This window comes from Mustelus asterias, chromosome 13 (assembly GCF_964213995.1).
Source record: "Mustelus asterias chromosome 13, sMusAst1.hap1.1, whole genome shotgun sequence".
NCBI classification, from domain to species: Eukaryota; Metazoa; Chordata; class Chondrichthyes; order Carcharhiniformes; family Triakidae; genus Mustelus; species Mustelus asterias.
Window position 1 is genome coordinate 24,823,357 of NC_135813.1, and position 21,953 is coordinate 24,845,309.

The 21,953-nt window shown below is 43.4% G+C and overlaps 1 protein-coding gene across 1 annotated transcript in view; it reads right to left on the reverse strand.

The window, feature by feature from the left end:
- Window positions 1–11,634: 11,634 nt before the first annotated feature.
- Window positions 11,635–21,953, reverse strand: part of lhx6a (LIM homeobox 6a) — a 107,410-nt gene continuing 97,091 nt past the window's right edge. Inside the window, exons 6-9 of the mRNA XM_078227593.1 lie at window positions 21,595–21,695; window positions 20,786–20,881; window positions 15,565–15,739; window positions 11,635–11,727 (exon numbers count right to left, since the gene is read on the reverse strand). Coding sequence (XP_078083719.1) covers window positions 11,648–11,727; window positions 15,565–15,739; window positions 20,786–20,881; window positions 21,595–21,695 — 452 coding nt within the window. The 3' untranslated portion in view covers window positions 11,635–11,647. The remainder of the gene's footprint in view (window positions 11,728–15,564; window positions 15,740–20,785; window positions 20,882–21,594; window positions 21,696–21,953) is intronic.

Here is a 21,953-nt window from a genome sequence, read left to right on the forward strand (position 1 = left end):
AGCAGGAAAGTGCACAATGTGCTTATAATGGAAAATTTTAATTTTTGTATAGACTGGGAAGCAGCAAATGACTCAAGTGGTAAAGGCAATGAATCATTGAAATGTATTTAGGACAGTATCCTGGAACAATATGTTACAGAACTGACAATGGGTAAAACCATACTAGATTAGTGATGAGTAACAAACCAGAATTAGTTGATCTGACTGTGCAGGAATATCTTGTGAATACTGACCATAATCTGAATGAATTTAATACTTGCCTTGAGAAGGAGAAGCAATGGTCACAAACCACAAATCCATCTTTCGGATGAGATGTGAAACCAAGGTCCCATCTGCCTGCTTAGGTGGCACAGTGGTTAGCACTGCTGCCTCACAGCACCAAGGACCTGGGGTCAATTCCAGCCTCGAGTGACTGTGTGTGTGGAGTTTGCACATTCTCCCCGTGTCCGCATGAGTTTCCTCCAGGTGCTCTGGTTTCCTCCCACAGTCCAAAGTTTGATTCAAGATGGCGCCAGAGTGTGGCCACTTCTTGCAAGCTGTGCCTAGCATACCTTCTAATTCTATCTTTTACTCTTGTTCTATGCTTCTAAAACTTTATTTTAACTCTTTTAAAGTCTCTAACAATGCTTTAATTCAATCTACACCCGAGCTATGACTGTAACATTCTGCACTCTCTCCTTTCCTTCTCTATGTACAGCATGCTTTGTCTGAATAGCGCACAAGAAACAATACTTTTCACTGTATACTAAGACATGTGACAATATTAAATCAAATCAAAAATAATATTGTGGCTCTAATGCTCAACTTGGGAGACAATCTGGGATTACTGTCTTCTACCACTGGCAAATGATGAGCCAGCAATCAGCCTCAACAGCCTTTCAACTTGATGGGGGATGTGCGTCCACTAGCTGGGAGTTAGCCGGGGTCAACTGCCCACTAACCAGGGATCAACCTGCCTGAAGAGCTATGTGCGCTGACCAGAGATCAACCGAGTTTCAATTGTCCCAAAACATCGTTCCTAACTGCTGACTACTTTCTTTGAGGTGAACCCGCAAACAGTGGAAAGTTTCCAAAGAAGTATTTGGTTCAAGGGAAATCCAGACCAAGAGGTCCACCTCCGCAGTGAAGTAATCATGGCCAACAAATACGATAAAAGACAGTATGAAACTAATTTAGAAAAAGCTTACACTAAATGCAAGGGAAATGCAAATCTAGCTGATTGAGAGAACTGTAAGAAAATAATCAAGAGATATAAAGGAAGGAATGAGGTCTAGAAAGGAAGCATAACCAAAACTTTGAAAAGATATCACAGCCAGCAGTAGAAGTTTTTATTACTATATGAAGAGTGTTAACCCAGAATGTGGGCCCAGTAAAGAGAGATTCAAGCGACACTACAATGGATAATTGGTATTTGCTTTCGCTTTAGAGCAAGGAGACCAATCGCAGTGATACACAATAGCATAGAAATAAGTCAGAGGACAGACTTATTGGATTTAACATTTTTTTTAAATGGTAATGGAAAAAAAAGTTAGATAAGATAGACAAATCTCCAGGACCTGATTTAATACTCTAGGGTGGAAAGAGAGATGGGAAGATTAGTGATAATTTTCCAAAATTCTCTATATTTGGAATTGTATTATGGACTGGAAAATATCACTCGGTTATTTAAAACAGAATGGAGTGGAAAATCAAGAAGTTACAGACTTTAATGTCCGTTGTGGGGAAGTTACTGTAAATTTATTGTCGAGTGCAAAGTGACTGAGCATTTGAAAGAGTAGGAGTTGATCGAAGAGTGTGGGTATCTGAAGGGTAGGTCATGTCTAACCAAATTAGTTGAATTTTTAAGATTACTCATTGGATGGACAGAGTGTTGTAATAGCGTGGCCCCTTTAATGGGCAATTGTTTGTGGGCCACATGACCGGGCTGGAACCAATGGTGTGTGAGCGCACTAACAGGGGCCAATCAGGAGCGAGGGCAAACATTCCCAGGGGCTGGAAGGGTGCAGTTGGAGTCAGGGCAAGCTAAGTGTAGAACAAAGTAGGCTGCACAGAAAATGGAGGTCGACACTGGCGCTGTGGCCACTGTCATAGGTGAAAAAACATTCAATCCTTCAATCTTAACCATTCTGAGGCTACCTTGGTGATATACACTGGAGAGGCACTAAAAACAATGGGGACAACCTCCATGCCAATGTCATACATGCCAGCTATCTATCGTGGGGACTGAAGAACAGAAGCCCAGTCTCATCGGACGGGACTGATTATAACAAATAAAACTGAACTGGCTGGAAATATTTAATGTCCAGGATGGAGGATTCACAGATCTCCAATGCAAATATCAGGAGGTATTCCAGAGATAACTCAGTCGGATGAAAGGGGTTAAAGCAAAGAATTACCTAAACTCTGAGGTTACGCCTAGGTTTTTTGCCATCTGTATCACACTAGAAAGTAGAGGTCGAACTAAAAGGTTGTTTTCTATGTTCTATTCGGCTGCCGGTAGTGGTGGTGGAGGCGGATTCGATAGGGTCTTTTAAGAGACTTTTGGATAAGTTCATAGAAGTTAGTTAGTAAGATAGAGGGTTATAGGTAAGCCTTGTAGGTAGGGACATGTTCAGCGCAACTTGTGGGCCAAAGGGCCTGTTTGTGCTGTAGCTTTTCTATGTTCTATGTTCTATGTTGGAAGACCTGGGCATCATCAAACCTCTGCAGCTTTCAGAATGGGCCACGTCCATCGTCCCCTTCCTGAAACCAGACCATAGCATGAGGCTCTGCAGGGACTACAAACTTATGGTAGAGAGAGGAGCTCAGCTGGATCATTACCCCATTCCAAGGATAGAGGATCTCTATGCTAATTTAGCAGGGGGCCTCAGATACATTAAGCTGAACCTAAGGCATGTTCATCAACAACTGGAACTGGAAGAGGACTCCAGAAAGTTAGTTACAATAAATACCCTCAAGAAGTTATATGGATTATCATTTGGTGTCCCGTAATTCTGTGCCACTTTTCAACATGCTATGGAGGGCCTGTTACAAAGAATCCACAAAATGATGGTATACTCGGACAATGTCTTGATTACAAGTGCGTCTCCTGAAGAACATGGTGCAAACCTGGAAGAGGTCCTAAAGTGTTTTAAGGAAGCTGACATGCATTTAAAATGTGAGAAATGTACTTTTCAAGCTGATGAGGTTACATACCTCGGTTTCAAAGCGGATGCAAAGGGGTTGCATCCTCTTGACGATAAGGTGAAAGCTGGTGCCTAGGAATGTGACATAACTGAAGTCTTTATTAGGAATAATCAATTATGGTGGAAGGTTCCTGCCAAAAGCATCAACGATTCTGGTCCCCCTACACCAGTTTTTAATAAAAACATCAGCGATGGAAGAGGGGAGATGTGTAAAAAGAAGCTTGTCGGCCACTTACACAAGAAAGTAGAGCCAGCTCCAGGACACAAGCAAGTGGGCCTCTCGTCATGTCCGTATGTACCAGCCTCTCAACTAGAGATTCTGATGCCCATGGTGGGACGAAGCTTGCCTCAGGCTTTGGTGGCTGAGGCAGGAGAAGGGACCAGCAAGGGCCCGCTCCAGAGGTGGTTAACACGTCCACTCCATCAATAGATCCCATGTCGTTGGCTGCTGAAGAACTCTTGACAGAGTTGCAGAATTCCGCAAGTGTCTGGAAGTCTCCAGACTGGCTGACATTAATTGTCTTTCCCTGGTATCCCTTCTGTAATATTATTGTTTCTCAGACCCCATTTGGAGTGTTGTGAGCAGTTTTGGGCCCCGTATCTAAGGAAAGATGTGCTGGCCTTGGAATGGGTCCAGAGGAGGCTCACAAGAATGATCCCTGGACTGAAGAGCTTGTCGTATGTGGAACGGTTGAGGACTCTGGGTCTGTACTCGTTGGAGTTTAGAAGGATGAGGGGGGATCTTATTGAAACTTACAGGATACTGTGAGGCTTCAATAGAGAGAACATGGAGAAGATGTTTCCACTAATAGAAAAAACTAGAACCAGAGGGCATAACCTCAGGCTAAAGGGACAATCCTTTAGAACAGAGATGGAGAGGAATTTCTTCAGCGAGAGAGTGGTGAATCTGTGGAACTCTTTGCCGCAGAAGGCTTGGAGGGCAGGTCATTGAGTGTCTTTAAGACAGAGATAGATAGGTTCTTGATTAATAAGGGGATCAGGGGTTATGGGGAAAAGGCAGGAGAATGGGGATGAGAAAAATATCAGCCATGATTGAATGGCAGAGCAGACTTGATGGGCCGAGTGGTCTAATTCTGCTCGTAGGTCTTATGGATGTTAACTGTGCATTTATTCACACTCAATGTTATATTGATCGCACAGAAGGAAACTATGGATAATCCAGTCAGACACTTCATTCCTCTTGTATGTATATAACTTGCCATGGTGGTTGCAGTTAAATGAACTGCACATGCTAGGAAAGCGGATATGCATTATATAACAAACTGAGCCTGTGTAAGCTGTCATCCACTACAAGCGCACAGATATCTTTTACTGGCGTTATGAAATCTGCCCTTCGGTGTGACTGAACTGAAATTCATGAAAGCATGAAGGCTGGAGGAAATAGATGTTTGGAGGGAGGATGTACTGGCAGTTTTGAATAAACTGAAGGTCAATAAATCCTCTGGGCCTGATGAAATATATCCTAGGATTCTTTGGGAGGCAAGGGATGAGATTGCAGAGCCTTTGGCTTTGATCTTTGGGTCCTCACTGTCCACGGGGATGGTGCCAGAGGACTGGTGGCGAATGTTGTTCCTCTGTTTAAGAAAGGGAATAGAAATGACCCTGGTAATTATAGACCGGTTAGTCTTACTTCGGTGGTTGGTAAATTGATGGAAAAGGTCCTTAGGGATGGGATTTACGACCATTTAGAAAGATGCGGATTAATCTGGGATAGTCAGCACGGATTCGTGAAGGGCAAGTCGTGCCTCACAAATTTGATAGAATTTTTTGAGGAGGTATCTAAGTGTGTTGATGAAGGTAGGGCAGTTGATGTCATATACATGGATTTTAGTAAGGCGTTTGATAAGGTCCCCCATGAAAGTAAGGAGGTGTGGGATAGAGGGAAAGTTGGCCGATTGGATAGGTAACTGGCTGTCTGATCGAAGACAGAGGGTGGTGGTGGATGGAAAATTTTCGGACTGGAGGCAGGTTGCTAGCAGAGTGCCACAGGGATCAGTGCTTGGTCCTCTGCTCTTTGTGATTTTTATTAATGACTTAGAGGAGGGGGCTGAAGGTTGGATCAGTAAATTTGCTGATGACACCAAGATTGGTGGAATAGTGGATGAGGTGGAGGGCTGTTGTAGGCTGCAAAGAGACATAGATAGGATGCAAAGCTGGGCTGAAAAATGGCAAATGGAGTTTAACCCTGATAAATGTGAGGTGATTCATTTTGGTAGGACTAATTTAAATGTGGATTACAGGGTCAAAGGTAGGGTTCTGAAGACTGTGGAGGAACAGAGAGATCTTGGGGTCCATATCCACAGATCTCTAAAGGTTGCCACTCAAGTGGATAGAGCTGTGAAGAAGGCATATAGTGTGTTAGCTTTTATTAACAGGGGGTTGGAGTTTAAGAGCTGTGGGGTTATGCTGCAACTGTACAGGACCTTGGTGAGACCACATTTGTAATATTGTGTGCAGTTCTGGTCACCTCACTATAAGAAGGATGTGGAAGCGCTGGAAAGAGTGCAGAGGAGATTTACCAGGATGCTGCCTGGTTTGGAGGGTAGGTCTTATGAGGAAAGGTTGAGGGAGCTAGGGCTGTTCTCTCTGGAGCGGAGGAGGCTGAGGGGAGACTTAATAGAGGTTTATAAAATGATGAAGGGGATAGATAGAGTGAACGTTCAAAGACTATTTCCTCGGGTGGATGGAGCTATTACAAGGGGGCATAACTATAGGGTTCATGGTGGGAGACATAGGAAGGATATCAGAGGTAGGTTTTTTACGCAGAGAGTGGTTGGCGTGTGGAATGGACTGCCTGCAGTGATAGTGGAGTCAGACACTTTAGGAACATTTAAGCGGTTATTGGATAGGCACATGGAGCACACCAGGATGATAGGGAGTGGGATAGCTTGATCTTGGTTTCAGATAAAGCTCGGCACAACATTGTGGGTCAAAGGGCCTGTTCTGTGCTGTACTGTTCTCTGTTCTATGTTCTATGAAAGCACCAACATATTACAGAACTACTCTTGCATATAGCAGCTCTGAGTTTGAAAGCAGTGGACAGACACAGCCTTTGCCCGACCCTATTAACTTTGACACCCATAGTCACAAAGTGATTGTGTTGTAACTGTACTTTTACCAACACTCAATACTGTCAGTCTGAGGAGTTACCTCGCTGACATCATCAACATTAACCATGTGTTTTCCTTGTTGTTGTGGAGTTAACAAGAGGGGCGAGGTGAAATAATTCACAATTAGTGATGTTTAAGTTTTAACTTTATTTATTAGTGTCACAAGTAGACTTACATTAACACTGCAATGAATTTACTGTGAAACCCCCCTAGTCGCCACACTCGGGTGCCTGTTCGGGTACACTGAGGGAGAATTTAGCATGGCCAATGCACCTAACCAGCACGTCTTTTGGATTTGTGGGAGGAAACTGGAGCGCGCAGAGGAAACCCACGCAGACATGGGGAGAACGTGCAGACTCCGCACAGACAGTAACCCAAGCCGGGAATCGAACTCGGGTCCCGGGCGGATCAAAGGAAATCCAATTCCATGGCTAACTGGCATTCGTAATATATGGGTTTGTCATATTTCTCCTCCACATGGTGAAAGTTTTCCCCACCTCAGACCCAGCAGGGAGCTCGATCCACGCGCAGGTTGGACACTTTCTTACAAGTGTGCGGGGAGGAGCGAGAGAAACGGTTGACCTGGGAATGGATCGTCCTTCCCCATATCCATTTATTGAGTGAGATTGGCGGAGGCGTGTCTCTCAAATTAAAAAGGTGGGATGACGATGCAGATATTACTTGGAGGAAGAAAAATGTAAGGAGATTAGCCGAGGCTTGAAGTCATCAAAGTGTCAGCACTTTTATTGCATTTAATCACACGTAATACATTAACGATGCACAGTTAAAGTCTAAATGTTACAAAAACTGAAATTTTTAAAAAGTGCTTACGGAAGTTTATATTTTACAATAAATACTTGGTTAACACAGTGTCTTGACATTTTAAAAGTAGCATCCATTTTGTAATGGTAATTGTTGTAAGTCAAGACATGTAGAATCATCACATGCTAAAACAAAATTTACATTTGGATTAAAAACGCTTTAAACACATATGTACAAGAACACATATGACAAGACATGAGCTTATGCTTCAGCATAATCCGTGAACTAGAGTGAAACCTTTTTCAGGCTACAAAGTTGTACATACAAAGACAGTATGCTTGGAAAGAAGTAAACAATTGTCTTTTTTTTCCATCAAAACAAAATATCGTGGTCATTGTGCTTCTCTGCTCTCGGCTGGATGGTCCCCGTAAACCTTTACATTTTCGTTAGATACAGAAATAACAGTAAACCTTGTCTGTATGAGGTATGATGATTCAGCCAATGTTCCTGTGGTTAACTCTGTGCAATTGCTGATACATTGCTTACCGGAATTGCTTCCAAATCCATTGTGCTACTAACGACGGGATCGACACAGCTCAACTCGATTTCCTTTATGGTAAAATGCTGACAAAGGATTTATCTAATTCCATAGCTCTTATTATTTCCTCGCCACTCCAGTCAGCCAGACATGACCGCGACTCCGCATCCTTTATTAGTCACCTCTACCAGTTAAAACACATGATGACCTACGGATCCAAGTACATGATTTAAAATAGGACCTCTGGGGCTAAAAACCATTTTCCCAGCCAGCCAAACAACAGTTATCCCAATGAGGAACGGCAAAGCGTCCCCTCCTGCACTGTGCACAGGCTCACAACGGCTTTGCTGCTGGGACATGGATGGGAAAGATTTATTGGGATATGGGCCGAACGCAGGCAAATGGGGCTAGTTCAGTTCAGGGAAACCTGGTCGGCATGGACGAGTTGGGCCGAATGGCCTGTTTCCGTGCTGTGTATCCCTATGACTCTATGGTCAAATAAACAAGAGATGGATGTTACACGAGAATGCTAGCAAAACTCTGGCCTATCCTAAAGTCAAGGACTGAAGCACTCAATTTGACTTTTGAAACACTGCTCAGGGCGACTCGAGTCCTTGATCTGAAAACTTTAGCAAATATAACACCACGTGACCCTGGAGACACAAACTGACAGTTGCCTCTGATTTCAATCTACTACAGTAAGAGTTTTAACAACACCAGGTTAAAGTCCAACAGGTTTATTTGGTAGCAAATGCCATAAACCCTGTTGGACTTTAACCTGGTGTTGTTAAAACTCTTACTGTGTTTACCCCAGTCCAACGCCGGCATCTCCACATCATTCAATCTACTAGCCAGCGGTAATGGTTTGTAAAAAGAGTGAATGGCACGATTTCAGGTTCTCCCGCATTGCGATGTTTTCCTCACAAATTCAAGCTGCCCGTCTTCAGCATGAATAATCCACTGAAAGGGAGGTCGAGGGACCATACTTTGCAATGCTGCTAGAGTGAGACTCTGCTTTTCTACACTGCCGCAGTCACACCAAAGAAACCCAATCTGTGGGCATACACACCCTAAACAATTGGTCACCTTTCTGGTGAGCTATAAAATAAGCTTTTACAAAGGTAAATCTCATCCTTTAATTCACTGCTTCAGTATTGTCACTCTTGGTTTATATCACTAGCTCACCGGGTCCCAAGATCAGCCAAGCTCTTGCTACATTAGTGTCAAAAAGGATTGATTTCTCAGGTGAACTCAACAGCAGAATTTCGATAAGTTGGGCAAGAATTGTTTGCTTTAATTCAAATTTTCAGATATTCCGTTGTGGCCTCTGGCCATTTCTCTTTTATTTTTCATGCTAACATAGGCCCACGTGCCTCAGTTGGCCAACAACGTCAATCTGTTTCCACCCTCAGAGAAAAATCACATCAACTCAATAAGCGCTTCAGTTTTCCTCCAATTCTGTACCATTTCTTTCCCAAAGCCTCGATTCTTAACGTGTATGCTCTCACAAGTGACCAAAACTCACTCAAGTGACTCTAGAAAGAATGCCCAGAGCAGGCAAGTTGATACTGGAAGTTACCTCTCCACAAATGCACACCCTTTCCCAGCGCAGCTCACAAGGTAACAGTCGCAGATTTGCACCCTTCCAACGCTGGGTCAACATCGCTGCAGTCTTTCTGCTATTCAGAAGCCTTTGGACTGTTAATCCCAGTATCAAAGGGTGGTGCCTTTATTTCGCAAACCAGAAGGACAGCCCCACCAAGTGTTTCTATCCATGTCACTAAGGCAGCAACTCTATTTACAATACAGACAGCCTTGTCTGACTCGCCCTATAGTTCTACATTTCTCACATGGAGCCACATTCCTTTCATCATTACTTGAACAAATGGAAACGGTTAATTTAGGCTTCTTTTTCAGTTGAGACATCATTAATTCATGCCACACAAATAAAACATTACACAACAAATTACAGCCAGTGGCTTCAGCTCAGCTGGTCTGAGACACAATAGTTCAGCCTTGTTCAAATGCAGTAAAGTGGGGAAGAAAGATTATTTTTTGACGAGTTCCTTATTTCAAACTTTAAATAACCATTTCAACTGAGCTGAATGAGACATTGTTGGTTGTAACTAGGATGGAATAGGTGATATGATAAAGTTTGTAGTTTACTAAAAGTAAGCCGCCATAAACCACTTGAGAGTCATTCATGAGCCCAAATGAAGAATGAGTTTTGCTTTCTCTGCTGGTTTAGATTTCTGTGAACCAGCAAGTCCCATTATATATTTACATATCTTGTTTAAAACACAAAGTCATACATTTCAGGAGGCGATGGGCTAGTGGTATTATCGCTAGACTATTAATCCAGAAACTCAGCTAATGTTCTGGGGACCTGGGTTCGAATCCCACCACGTCAGATGATGGAATTTGAATTCAATAAAAAATATCTGAAATTAAGAACCTACTGACGATCATGAAACCACTGTCAATTGTCGGAAAAACTCACCTAGTTTACTAATGTCCTTCAGGGAAGGAAATCTGCCATTCTTACCCAGTCTGGCCTACATGTGACTCCTGAGCCACATGAATGTGGTTGACTCTCAACTGCCCTTAGGCAACTCGGGACAGGCAATAAATGCTGGCCAGCCAGCGACGCCCATGTCCCATGAATGAATAAAACAAAAATCTTAATGGCTTATTTAAATTATGTCTGAAAAATGAAGTCGTTATTGTGTGGGGTATTCCAAGTGACAAGACTGTTGCTAGGGGATGATGCATTCTCAGGGCAGTGAGTAAATTCAGCGTTGATGTGAACTGGCTGACGCACAAGTGGTAGAATAACGGAAAATAGGTGGGGGGGGGGACACTGTCATTAGCAAGTGGCTTTGAAAAGCAGGCTCGATACAAGGGCAATGGGATGACATATTTTTCCAATGTGGAGTAGAGTCCATGACTCACCGCTGATGGGCTGAAGAAATGCTAAACTCAGCTGTCATTGTGTCAAGTGGTTTTAGGAGACAGAAAGTACCAATTCAATCAATGCACTACAAGAAAACCATCCACATTAAGTCTACGTGTGCGATACTAGACCAGAACGTTTAAAGAAGACAGTTGTTGGCAGTGTCGGGAGGCACAATGCATTACATTTCTCATACTGCATTGGCAACAATGTCAACAAAGGTAAACATTTTAGAACTGAGATGAGGAGAAATATTTTCACCCAGAGGGTGGTGAATGTGTGGAATTCATTACCACAGAATGTAGTTGAGGCCAAAACATTGTGTGATTTCAAGAAGAAATTAGACATAGCTCTGGGGCTTAAAGGGATCAAGGGATATGGAAAATCAGGATATTGAATTTGATGATTGGCCATAATCAAAGTGAATGGCAGAGCAAGCTCGAAGGGCCAAATGGCCTACTCCTGCTTCTAATTTCTAGTTTCCATAAGAACAAGGAAAATAGACTAAGTCAAAGTAGCGAAACAAAGTTCAAAGTCTTCTCACCTCAGAGATGTGTATTTACTGATACAATGTCAGAGGTGACTTGATGCAGCAACTGCTTTCATCAACTCTAGTCTCGGAAAGCCTCAATACTGTTACTCGAAATACAATGGGGGGAACGTTGTTTTACCACTGAGATTGGTCCTTATCCTGACAAGAACCAAAAAAAGGTCCAGCCTTCGGATTAGTGAGCATGTTGTTTAGGTAGCAAACTAAGAGCAAAAAACACTGCAGATGCTGGAAATCAGGTCTGGCAAAAGGGTCCATCCCTAAAAAAGGTTAACTTTGCCTGTTCTCTCCAAAGATGCTGCTGGCCGGCTGAGTATCTCCAGCATTTTCTGTTCTGGTTTCTTTACATAATGAATTGGATTCGGTATAATTTGCAAACCAAGCCGTGGGAACAGCATGTAGACAGGTCCTAGCATCTTAATACATTACTGAGAACGTACACAAGCGGGCTTTATGAATTCAATTTTTGCTTGTCACAATGATCCACGGACGCCTTCTGTTCTTCAAAGACTGTCTGCGGCAGAAGGATCAGCGGCTGATGGGCAACTGCGGCAGAGCCAAAGCTTGGTGTGGAATCGGCTGTGCCGTCAACACCGAAAATGGGTGACCTACAAATAAAAGGAGAACAAATGTACCAATAAATGTGAATATAACAGTGATTGGTTTCATAAGTACATGGGAACATTAACAGTGTTACGGTATTGTATGGTTGATAGCAAAAAGATATTCACAGTTAATGGGTTTAGAAGATGAGAGATTAATTCATGGTGGTATCCAGAGGGATTTGGACATCTTTGTACACCAATCAAAAGTTAATATGCAGAAAGCATTTAGGAAACTAGGAGGTCTTGCTGCAATTAAGCAGGGATTTGGTGAGTCTATATCTGAAATACTGGCTACAGTTTGATCACCTTACCTAAGAAAGGATATACTTGCCTTAAAGGGGCTGCAATGTTTACTAAATTGATTTTGGGGATAAGAGGAGGGGATTGAATATAATGGATTTATATTCTCTAGAGCTTTAAAGAGTGAGGGGCCGGCCATTGGTGTGTCTGGAAGTATTTTGCAGCTTGACCCACTCAACTTGTTTGACCGCATTGTGAACACACTTTCCTTGGTCATCAAGTCTTGAAGTGTATAAAATTATTTGAGAACTTGACAGGGTAGATGCTGAGAGGCCGTCTCCCCTAGTTGGAGTTTGGAACTAGGGACTACAGTCTCATGATCAGGGGTCATCTATTTAAGTCTGAGATGAGGAGAATGTTTTCTTCACTTGGGAGGGTTTTGCTGTTATTCTACCATGAGTACATCAGCCAGTTGACACCAACTGAATTTACTCACTATCCTGAGAATGCATCACTCCCCCAGCAACAGTCTTGTGTCACAGGGAATGCCCCACACAATAACACAACTTTGCTGACATTTTTCAGACATAAATTTAAATTGAATATTTGAATCCAAGAGGAGTGTGGCTGCTCAGTTAATGAGTATATTCAAGACTGAAAAATGTCTGAGCAATAAGGAAGTAAAAAGGAAATGGGGAAAGGGGGCAGGAAAATAGGATTTATGTAGAAGTTCTGGCATGATCCTACTGAATAGAAAGCAAGTTCTAAGAGTCAATTACCCTACTCCTGTTCTCATTTTTTATAGCACCTAACATTACCTAATATTTGCATGTGGCCACCAGAATATGGGTAGAAGTATTCAATGCCTGGAGGTCTTGTGGCGCAGTGGGTAGCATCCCTGTCTCTGAGCCAGAATCTTAGAAAATCTTAGAAGAATCTTAGAAACCATACAGCACAGAGAAAGGCCATTCGGCCCATCGGGTCTGCAGCGACCACAATCCCACCCAGACCCTACCCCCATATCCCTACATATTTACCCACTAATCCCTCTAACCTACGCATCCCAGGACACTAAGGGCAATTTGAGCATGGCCAATCAACCTAACCCGCACATCTTTGGACTGTGGGAGGAAACCGGAGCACCCGGAGGAAACCCACGCAGACACGAAGAGAATGTGCAAACTCCACACAGAAGTTCCGGGTTCGAGACCCACCCCAAGACTTGATGGCCAAGGAAAGTGTGTTCACAATGCGGTCAAACAGGTCGAGTGTGTCAAGCAGCAAAATACTTCCAGACACACCAATGGCTGGCGGTAAGAGTGGGAGAGACTCCTGGTCAGCCACGCTTAATGCTGAGTGGCACCCCCTCAAGCTATAAGTCTCTGGCAAGAGACTAGCAACCTGTTCTGGGAATTACTAGCTGAGGAAACAGGACAAAATTCTGCCTTAGTGCACCATTAGGAGTGGGGGGAGGATTGGAATCTGAATTCAATGTCTACTATCAGTCAGGAAAAAACTTCCAAGAGTTATGTAACCTTGTTGTGAACTGGTAAAATAGGAAACCGCCACGATTCAGGGCAGCACGCTGGCACAGTGGTTAGCTGCCTCACAGCACCAGGGACCTGGGTTCAATTTCAGCCTTGGGTGACTGTCTGTGTGGAATTTGCACATTCTCTCTGTGTCTGCGTGGGTTTCCTCTGGATGCTCTGATTTCCTCCCACACTCCAAAGATGTGCAGGTTAGGTTGATTGGCCATGCTAAATTGACCCTTCGTGTCAGAGGGATTAGCAGGGTAAATACATGGGGCTATGGGGTAGGGCCTGGATGGGATTGTCAGTGCAGGCTTGATGGGCCGAATGGCCTCCTTCTGCACTATAGGGATTCTACGATTCCCATTCTCGTTCACTTAATAAGCTGAAAATCTGGGTCAAAGCTTGTGTGTGAAATTATTTTGTACTTAAGAGATGGAAGGGAGCTCATTATGCTTGGATTCTAAGAGTCAAAAAACCTATTTTTCAAGGTGAGAAAGTCTTGATCACACATTTGTGTTTTGGTTCAAATTGTCTCAAGGTAAAGGAGGATCCAGAACAATTTCTTCCCAGATCTGTGCAAATAAGATTTTGAAGACCACGATTACATGTCTAGGAGAATCTTCAACAATCACCGGGCAGTCTCTGGAATTTACTCTGTCAGTTGTAAACCAGAGTCAACTAATAATTACAAGTAGGAGTGTTTCCAATTTGACAGCATAAATTGGGTACAAACTGGTTCAAAATAGCCTGGGGAAATCACCTTTAATTTAGCACATACTGCTCTGAAATCATAACGTTAACTTCAGTGACATCAGAGAATCAAATCCCTACAGTACAGAAGGAGGCCATTCGGCCCATTGAGCCTGCACCAACAACATTCCCTTTCCTGTAACCCCACATATTTACCGAGTTAGTCCCCCTGACACTGAGGGGCAATTTATCATGGCCAATTTCTGGAGTGTGGGTGGAAACCGAAGCACACGGAGCAAACCCATACAGACATGGGAAGAACGTGCAAACTCCAGACAGATAGTGACCCGAGGCCGGAATTGAGCCCGGGTCCCTGACGCTGCGAGGCAGCAATGCTAACCACTGTGCTGCCCATTATAGGTAAACTTGTATAACTGTAATAAACTTCAATTAAGTTACACAGGTAACATTCTGCAGCAATTCATATCACAGGATAAGGACACATGATGGAGGCCATTGGGCCTATCTCAGTTCACTCATCTTGAGTAATTGCCTCAAGAGCTTCCCCTTCATCAAACCACCCAACTGGAACTTGAGGATTTAATCCAGTCTCTTTATACTCCATTCCCCTGAATTCCATTTCAAGTGATGGTGACTGTGTGGGTGACTTCCTCCTGACGTCACTGTGAGGGTTCACTGTGAGGCATTGCTGAAGATTTCAATGCCAATTATATCCTATACACTCCAAAGGCTCCTTCTCAGTTACTGCTGTTCAATGGGGGAAGAGTTTTGCACCTTTCCTTATAATTATGGGTGGCACAGAGGTTAGCACTTCTGCCTCTCAGCGCCAGGGACCAGGGTTCGATTCCCACTTGGGTCACTGTCTGTGTGGAGTTTGCATGTTCTCCCCATGTCTGCGTGGGTTTCCTCCGGTTTCCTCCTACAGTCTGAAAGACGTGCTGGTTAGGTGGTGCATTGGCCTTGCTAAGTTTTCCCTCAGTGTACCCAAACGGGTGCTGGAATGTGGCACCTAGGAGATTTTCACAGTAACTTCATTGCAGTGTTAATCTAAGCCTACTTGTGACACTAATAAATAATGTTACTATACTCTCCGATATCAGGTAGCATGCTCATGACACCTCTTTGCACTGGCGTTTGGGCCTAGATTAACCAAAACTGAACACAGCACTTACATTGCTTAATTTAACAGAATACGGTTCCACTTTATTTATCATAAAACAATTCCTGTACTTGTTCACAAAGCATATATAGCTTAAGGAATTGCACAGTGTTGAATGAGCAAGTCTTTACAATATTTTACTCTGTAGAATATTGTGCGAACCGGGCAGGGAACAGATCCATGTACACATCTACTTACTTTCCACATAACCATGAAGAGCCACCATCCTGGTGCGTTCATGGTGACTGAAAGCTTGGTAATGAATGTCCTCGGGTAGGGACGGAGGAAGGCGTGACCGAGGGGGTCCTGGTTGACCTACTGCGTGCTGTGGAGTGTGCTTTTTGTGGCGTGCTCTGCAGTTTTGAAACCAGACCTACAACAGCAACAGATACAATCCGTCACGATAGCCCATAATAAAAGCTCAAGTCAAACCCAATGATCAGTAATCATTTCCACGGCACACAGCTACAACATTCTCACAAATTTAAAGAAAAATCAAAAACCGCTCCATTAAGTCACTAATATTATTAGTTAACAGAGGGCAAACATGAGCACAACTTAGTGTTTGTTCAAAGCAATTCATTAGAGTGTATTCATAATGAGAAAGATCAGTGCAGACTCAATGGGCTGAAGACTTCCTTCTATGCAGTGTGATCCTATCGATCCATGACTGGACCTACAACAGAGGGGAATTAGAATGTAAATCCATGTGAGTACAATCCTGATCCTCCGATAAATAGACAATAAAATGGAAGTACCCAGACTGACCCTGTATGCATCCTTCTCGTCATCCCCAATTTTTAACTTTGGATATAGGTGGATTGCAGAATTCCTACAGTGCAGAAAGAGGCCATTGGGACCATTGAAACTGCACCAACAACAATCCTACCCAGGCCCTATTCCCGTAATTCCACATATTTACCAAACTAATCCCTCTGACACTAAGGGGCAATTTAGCATGGCCAATCCACCTAACCAGCACATCTTTGATCTGTGGGAGGAAACTGGAGCACCCAGAGGAAAGCCACGCAGACACGGGGGAGAACATACAAACTTCACACAGACAGAGGCCCGAGGCCGGAATTGAACCTGGGTCTCTGGCGCTGTGAGACAGCAGTGCCAACCATTGTGCCATCGTGCCATCCTGGATGCAGAGGCAAGTTGGGAATCCAGTGGATGCTGCAAATATGCTGGCATCACTTGACAAGACAAGGTCACTGAGGTCCTGGAGTGTACTAATTCCATCAGTGCACCTTCATTACTGTGTGCTGGCTCAGCCACATTCAGATGCCAAACACTCAAAGACCTTTTGTACGGTGAACCACGTACACGATCATCTCCCGGGCATCCATATCTCCGTCACAAGGACACAAGTGAGGTAGGAAGATGCTGGGTATTGACACTAACAACTGGGAGACAGCAGCGGCCTCTGGAGGCTGACTGTTCGCAGGAGCATTGGGAAAGGTGAGCAGAGAAGGAAATCACAGCTGGCCAAGAAGAGGCCCCAGAGAAAACAAAGGCCGAGAAATCCTTCACCATGTCAGCCCACTCTCTCCCTCTGCAGCAAATGCAACACAGGCCACCTTGCCAGAGTGCATCTCCTCCGGAATTGCCCCAGGCGATGCTCATCGCCACGACACCAACTATCCCCAAGAGATGAAAGGCTGACAACCACTGCTGCTAATATCAGGCCTGGGCTATTTTAACTCCCGGGTCTCATTAACACAACACTAGTCCGTTCCTGGTCAGCTGGAAGTTGACAGGAAACAGCTGCTGGCCTGAGGAAGTCTGTGTGTCCGCAGTGAGGGGTACGGGTGACTGGGAAGGTATGGTGGGATGAAATGGAGGTGGGGATGGATGTCTGTGGGGCCCAGACTAACCATCCTGTTCCTGCTGACCTCATAAAAGAAAATGTTCAAAGATCTATTGAGGTCTCTCCATTTTCTTGGCAGGTCCTGGTTCTCTTCTGCCCTGCGGAGGAGCCATCGGAGCAATCAATCATGCCTCAACCAAACCCCAATTTGCATGTTTAAAGCCCAGCACCCTTTCAGAAACCTGTATAAAAGTCTCAGTCGGTGAGAGTGGGCAGCTCGCCACACGAAGACACTTTCCAGTCACTGGAAAGCAAACAGGAGCAGAGACTGATTTATCTCTCCCTAACCCACTGGTAGGAGGTCTTGTGGCAAAACGGTTAGTATCCATGCCTCTGAGCCAGAAGCTCCAGGTTCAAGTCCCACCCCAGGACGAGTTGGCCAAGGAAGGTACGTTCATAAGGTGGGCAAACAGGCTGAGTGTCAACTTTCAAAATCCTTCCAACACACACCAATGGCAGGCAGTAACGCAGGAGAGACTCCGGGTCAGCCATGTGGTGGAACTTTAACCATACGTGGTTTCAGCCTACAGTGTATAAATATGCAACTGGATAGTTGGTTCAGTTGGCTGGACAGCCAGTGTGAATTGGATTGGTGCCAGCAGCACCAATGGATTCAGGACCTGCCTCCTTATCCTACCCATGGTGGAGGTCACGACACAGTGGAGCTTTATTTTTATTTGGTCCTCAGATGTGGGCATCGCTGGCTGGGCCAGCATTTATTTAAGAGTCAACCACGTTGCTGTGGATCTGGAGTCACATGTAGGCCAGATCAGGTAAGGACGGCAGATTTCTTTCCCTAAAGGACATTAGTGAACCAGGTGGGTTTTTCCGACAATCAACAATGGTTTCATGGTCATCATTAGACTTTTAATTGCAGATTATTTTATTGAATCCAAAATTTAACATCTGCCATGGTGGGATTTGAACCCGGGTCTCTAGAACATTCCGCTGGGCCTCTGGATTACTGGTCCTGCAACAATACCACTACGCAACTGTCTCCCCTACAGAGAAGAGAAGAGGAACCCATGGGTGCTGATGTTAACTGGAGCACCCCTACCCCAGTGGAGCTAAACTAATTTAAAGACCTGGGATTGGGATACAACATGGTGACTTTGATCTCCAAAGCACACCTTCTTACTGGACAAGCTCGCTGAGTTGTGGGCAGCCAGGATTGAACTTCTGGCCACTTCTAAGTTCAGACTACACTCGTTCAGATCTATTCCTGCAACACTGCAGTTCCAACCAAGATAAGCTTTAGACTGCATCTGAGCATTCAGGATAAGTTCACTCACGGCTTTGGTTAAAAATAAATGAAAATTGATAGCTTATTGAAGAATGTGCCCAAAATTCAGATTTGTGAATCTAAAAAAAAAATCACTTCAAATCCACAGCTGGAAGTTAGATTTGGAAACCAGAAAATAACATTTAGGATAAGCAGTTTGGATTTAAGTTCTCCAGCACACCAATACCTCACTATTAAACAGTCTACTCTTATAATTCTAGGTAAAGATTATTCTTTACCAGAGAGATGGCAATTATTGTCAGGCATATGGAAAACAGATACAATGATATCAACAAGCATATTACACTGTAATTTCTCTCTGCATCTTGGCTGCCATTGTGCGTCTGTGTTCCATCACTTCCATTGTGAAAGCCAATAATATAAAAAGGTGATGAAAATTACTCTTGGAATCTGGAGATATGTAATTCCTTCAGCGCTGAAAATTTTAATTTTCAATATTTGTCATGTTGGAAGTTCTTTCGGAATGTGACATGCATCAACTTTCAGCTCACCGACAATATGAACTGGGCTGGGGAAAAAAACCCAATCCCCACAGGAACAAAATATGCTTTGGGAATAGTGGGATGGGGGGGGGGGATGGGGTGTCTGGATATGAAAGAGCTGCCATGGGCCAAAGCTCAATACCAGACAACAGAGAATTGGAAGGATGAACTCAGTGCACTGGAGTCTGCCCCAATTCTTAGTTCATCCAAGAATGGAGGGTAACTGAACTCAGGCCAGCTGAAAAGTAGAATTTTCCAACGCCGATCACTTTGCGTTGAACTTCAGTGAAAGATGTTTTTACTCACTTTTACATTCCACATAAATTGAAGAAGTTAATACTGTTGAAAAAAAATGCTTTTAAGAAAACTCCTACAAAGATTGAATGCATAAAAGTGCAGCGACAGTAAATGTTAACATATCAGGTATATACAGATCACACATTACAGGAAACAGGTGAGAGAAAGACATCACACGGAGCAACAGTGAACCAAATAATGTGAGCACCAAGGACATGAGTCTTGAGTTAATATGATCCACATCTTAAGATGTGTGCAGTACTATTGCCAAGTCAGGTACTCAGTTCACATCCATGCCAATATATGCAGATTGAGTGAGATCATTCCAATATTATACCCATACTTAGAATTTTTGTTGCATTTTGTAAGCATGAATAACAACTCAAACATGCCATATGGAGCCAGACCATTTATAAAACTCTCACCTTTCATGCAATTGATATTAATGGGCTCTTAAATAAAACAATAATGATTGTAGATCTGACTATCAAAAAGGTAGCACAAGTTGTAATACAGATTAAGTGTGAAATGGCAAACTTAAAGTTTTACTTTTGTTTTCAATCCATTTTGATATTAGAGTTAGCTGACTTTTTTTTATTCATTCATCGGACATGGGCATCGCTGGCTGACCAGCATTTATTGCCCATCCCTAGTTGCTCTTGGAGGGCAGTTGAGAGTCAACCACATTGCTGTGGCTCTGGAGTCACACGTAGGCCAGACCAGGTAAGTTTGTCAGATTTCTTTCCCTCAAGGACATTAGTGAACCAGATGGATTTTTCCCGACAATCGACAATGATTTCATTGCCATCAGTAGATTTTTAATTGCAGATGTTTTTATTAAATTCAAATTCCACCATCTGCCATGGTGGGGTTCGAACCTGGGTCCCCAGAACATTAGTTGAGTTTCTGGATTAATAGTCCAGCAATAATACCACTAGGCCATTGCCCCTCCCCTTCCAGGTCTTTCAGCTGTGAAGCTGCAAAACATTAATTGAGCATTAATTGGCGATTAAGGGCCTCGGTTGCCAGCAGGGTGGGGTTGGTTGTTACAAGGCTTCCTGCCATGGACATAATTGGGGTGGAGGCAGGAAAATGTTAGGATCCCACCTGGCACCCTCCAACTGGTTAAGAGTCTCCCCTCTATCAAATTCTCCATGGGGCGAAGGGGAGGCTATTAACTTAAACCTCCAGTGTCTGCTGCAGTGAAAAACAACTGACAGCCAAAATAATAGAATGGAAACAAATACGGGGACTGACTATGTCTAGAACCTGGCTGGTTATAGATCCCCAAAATAAAAGATCAATAATCATTGTTAGGGCTAGCTGTTCTTCGTGATCTAAGCAAAAAAATGCTGCTGGTATTCATTGTTTGATATAACGTCATGAGCTACTCAGTGCTTTGTCATTTCAGCCGTGACTCAGCTCCTCAATAAGAAATTCTTCATTATGTGAACCTATTCATACCTGGATAACACGTCTACTCAGCCCAGTCATGTCTGCAAGCTTCTGCAGAGTTTGTGCATCAGGGTTATTGTCTTGTGCAAACTGTGCCTGCATCACCTGTACAGATAGTGAGAAAGGTACTGTCAGCAAGGGCAGAGTTCAGTACAAGGATAGTAAAGCAGCATCTCCCATTTAACATCAATTCTTATCTGAGGAAACGATGATCATTGACAAGGTGCTGAAACTGGAATGCGATCTACATTCTGACATTAGCTGTCACCGTGATGGATAGAATTCAATTTAGTTCAAAATCTGAGATGACCAGAGAAAGGGAACTTTGATCCACATGCAAACGTTTGACTTTCTCTGATTTAGGTCATTTTGGGCATCCCTTTATTAAATGTCCATCCTTCCCTGAATAAACACTTGTGTTTATAAATATCTTTTCATTACTCTCCCAATCGCTAGCCAGGAATATGTCTTTGTATACTGCCTCCAGCAACAGCTCCAAGCACCTCAGGAGTCAGCTGTAGCATAAAGCCTTGCTATTTTATATATAGGAATTAAACACCACAACCGATGGGAGATTCACTTTAACATCAAAAAGTGTAAGGTAATATAATATAGAAATAGGAATAATTGATGGGATGTAATCTAAATGGAGAAGTATTCAATCAGTGCTGTTTAAAGTTTTTTTAATTGCACTGGTGAGTTATCCCACGTTCCCCACTGACTGGCGGTGGTATTCATCAAGCATGGTTGAGAATCACAAGTAGCAACATCTATGGAAAGTGTTTGATTTTAAATGGATTTTCCTGTAGCAATGCTACCTGTAATTGCTCTGCAGTGAATGATGTCCGGGCTCTCTTTGCTGGTTTGGGGTGACTGTCTTGGTCTGAAGGTACAGCTCCCTCCAAGGTCAGCCCATTACCTGAATTTAAACAGAATAAAATGTGTACATAAATAGTGGATTTGACTGGCCAGTTTGTAAGATACAGTGAGATAGAATACGCACAATTGCAAACGTGAATATTGTAGGAATGGTTATATCAGTCTTAGTTATAAACATTTTTCAAGCCATTTTGTTTTGCAATCAGGAATTAGCTTGCCTTGGGTTTGAAATATATTGTACCACACGATACTGTAAAAGTAATGGTGGAAAATGTTACTCACTTAAGACAGCGAAATA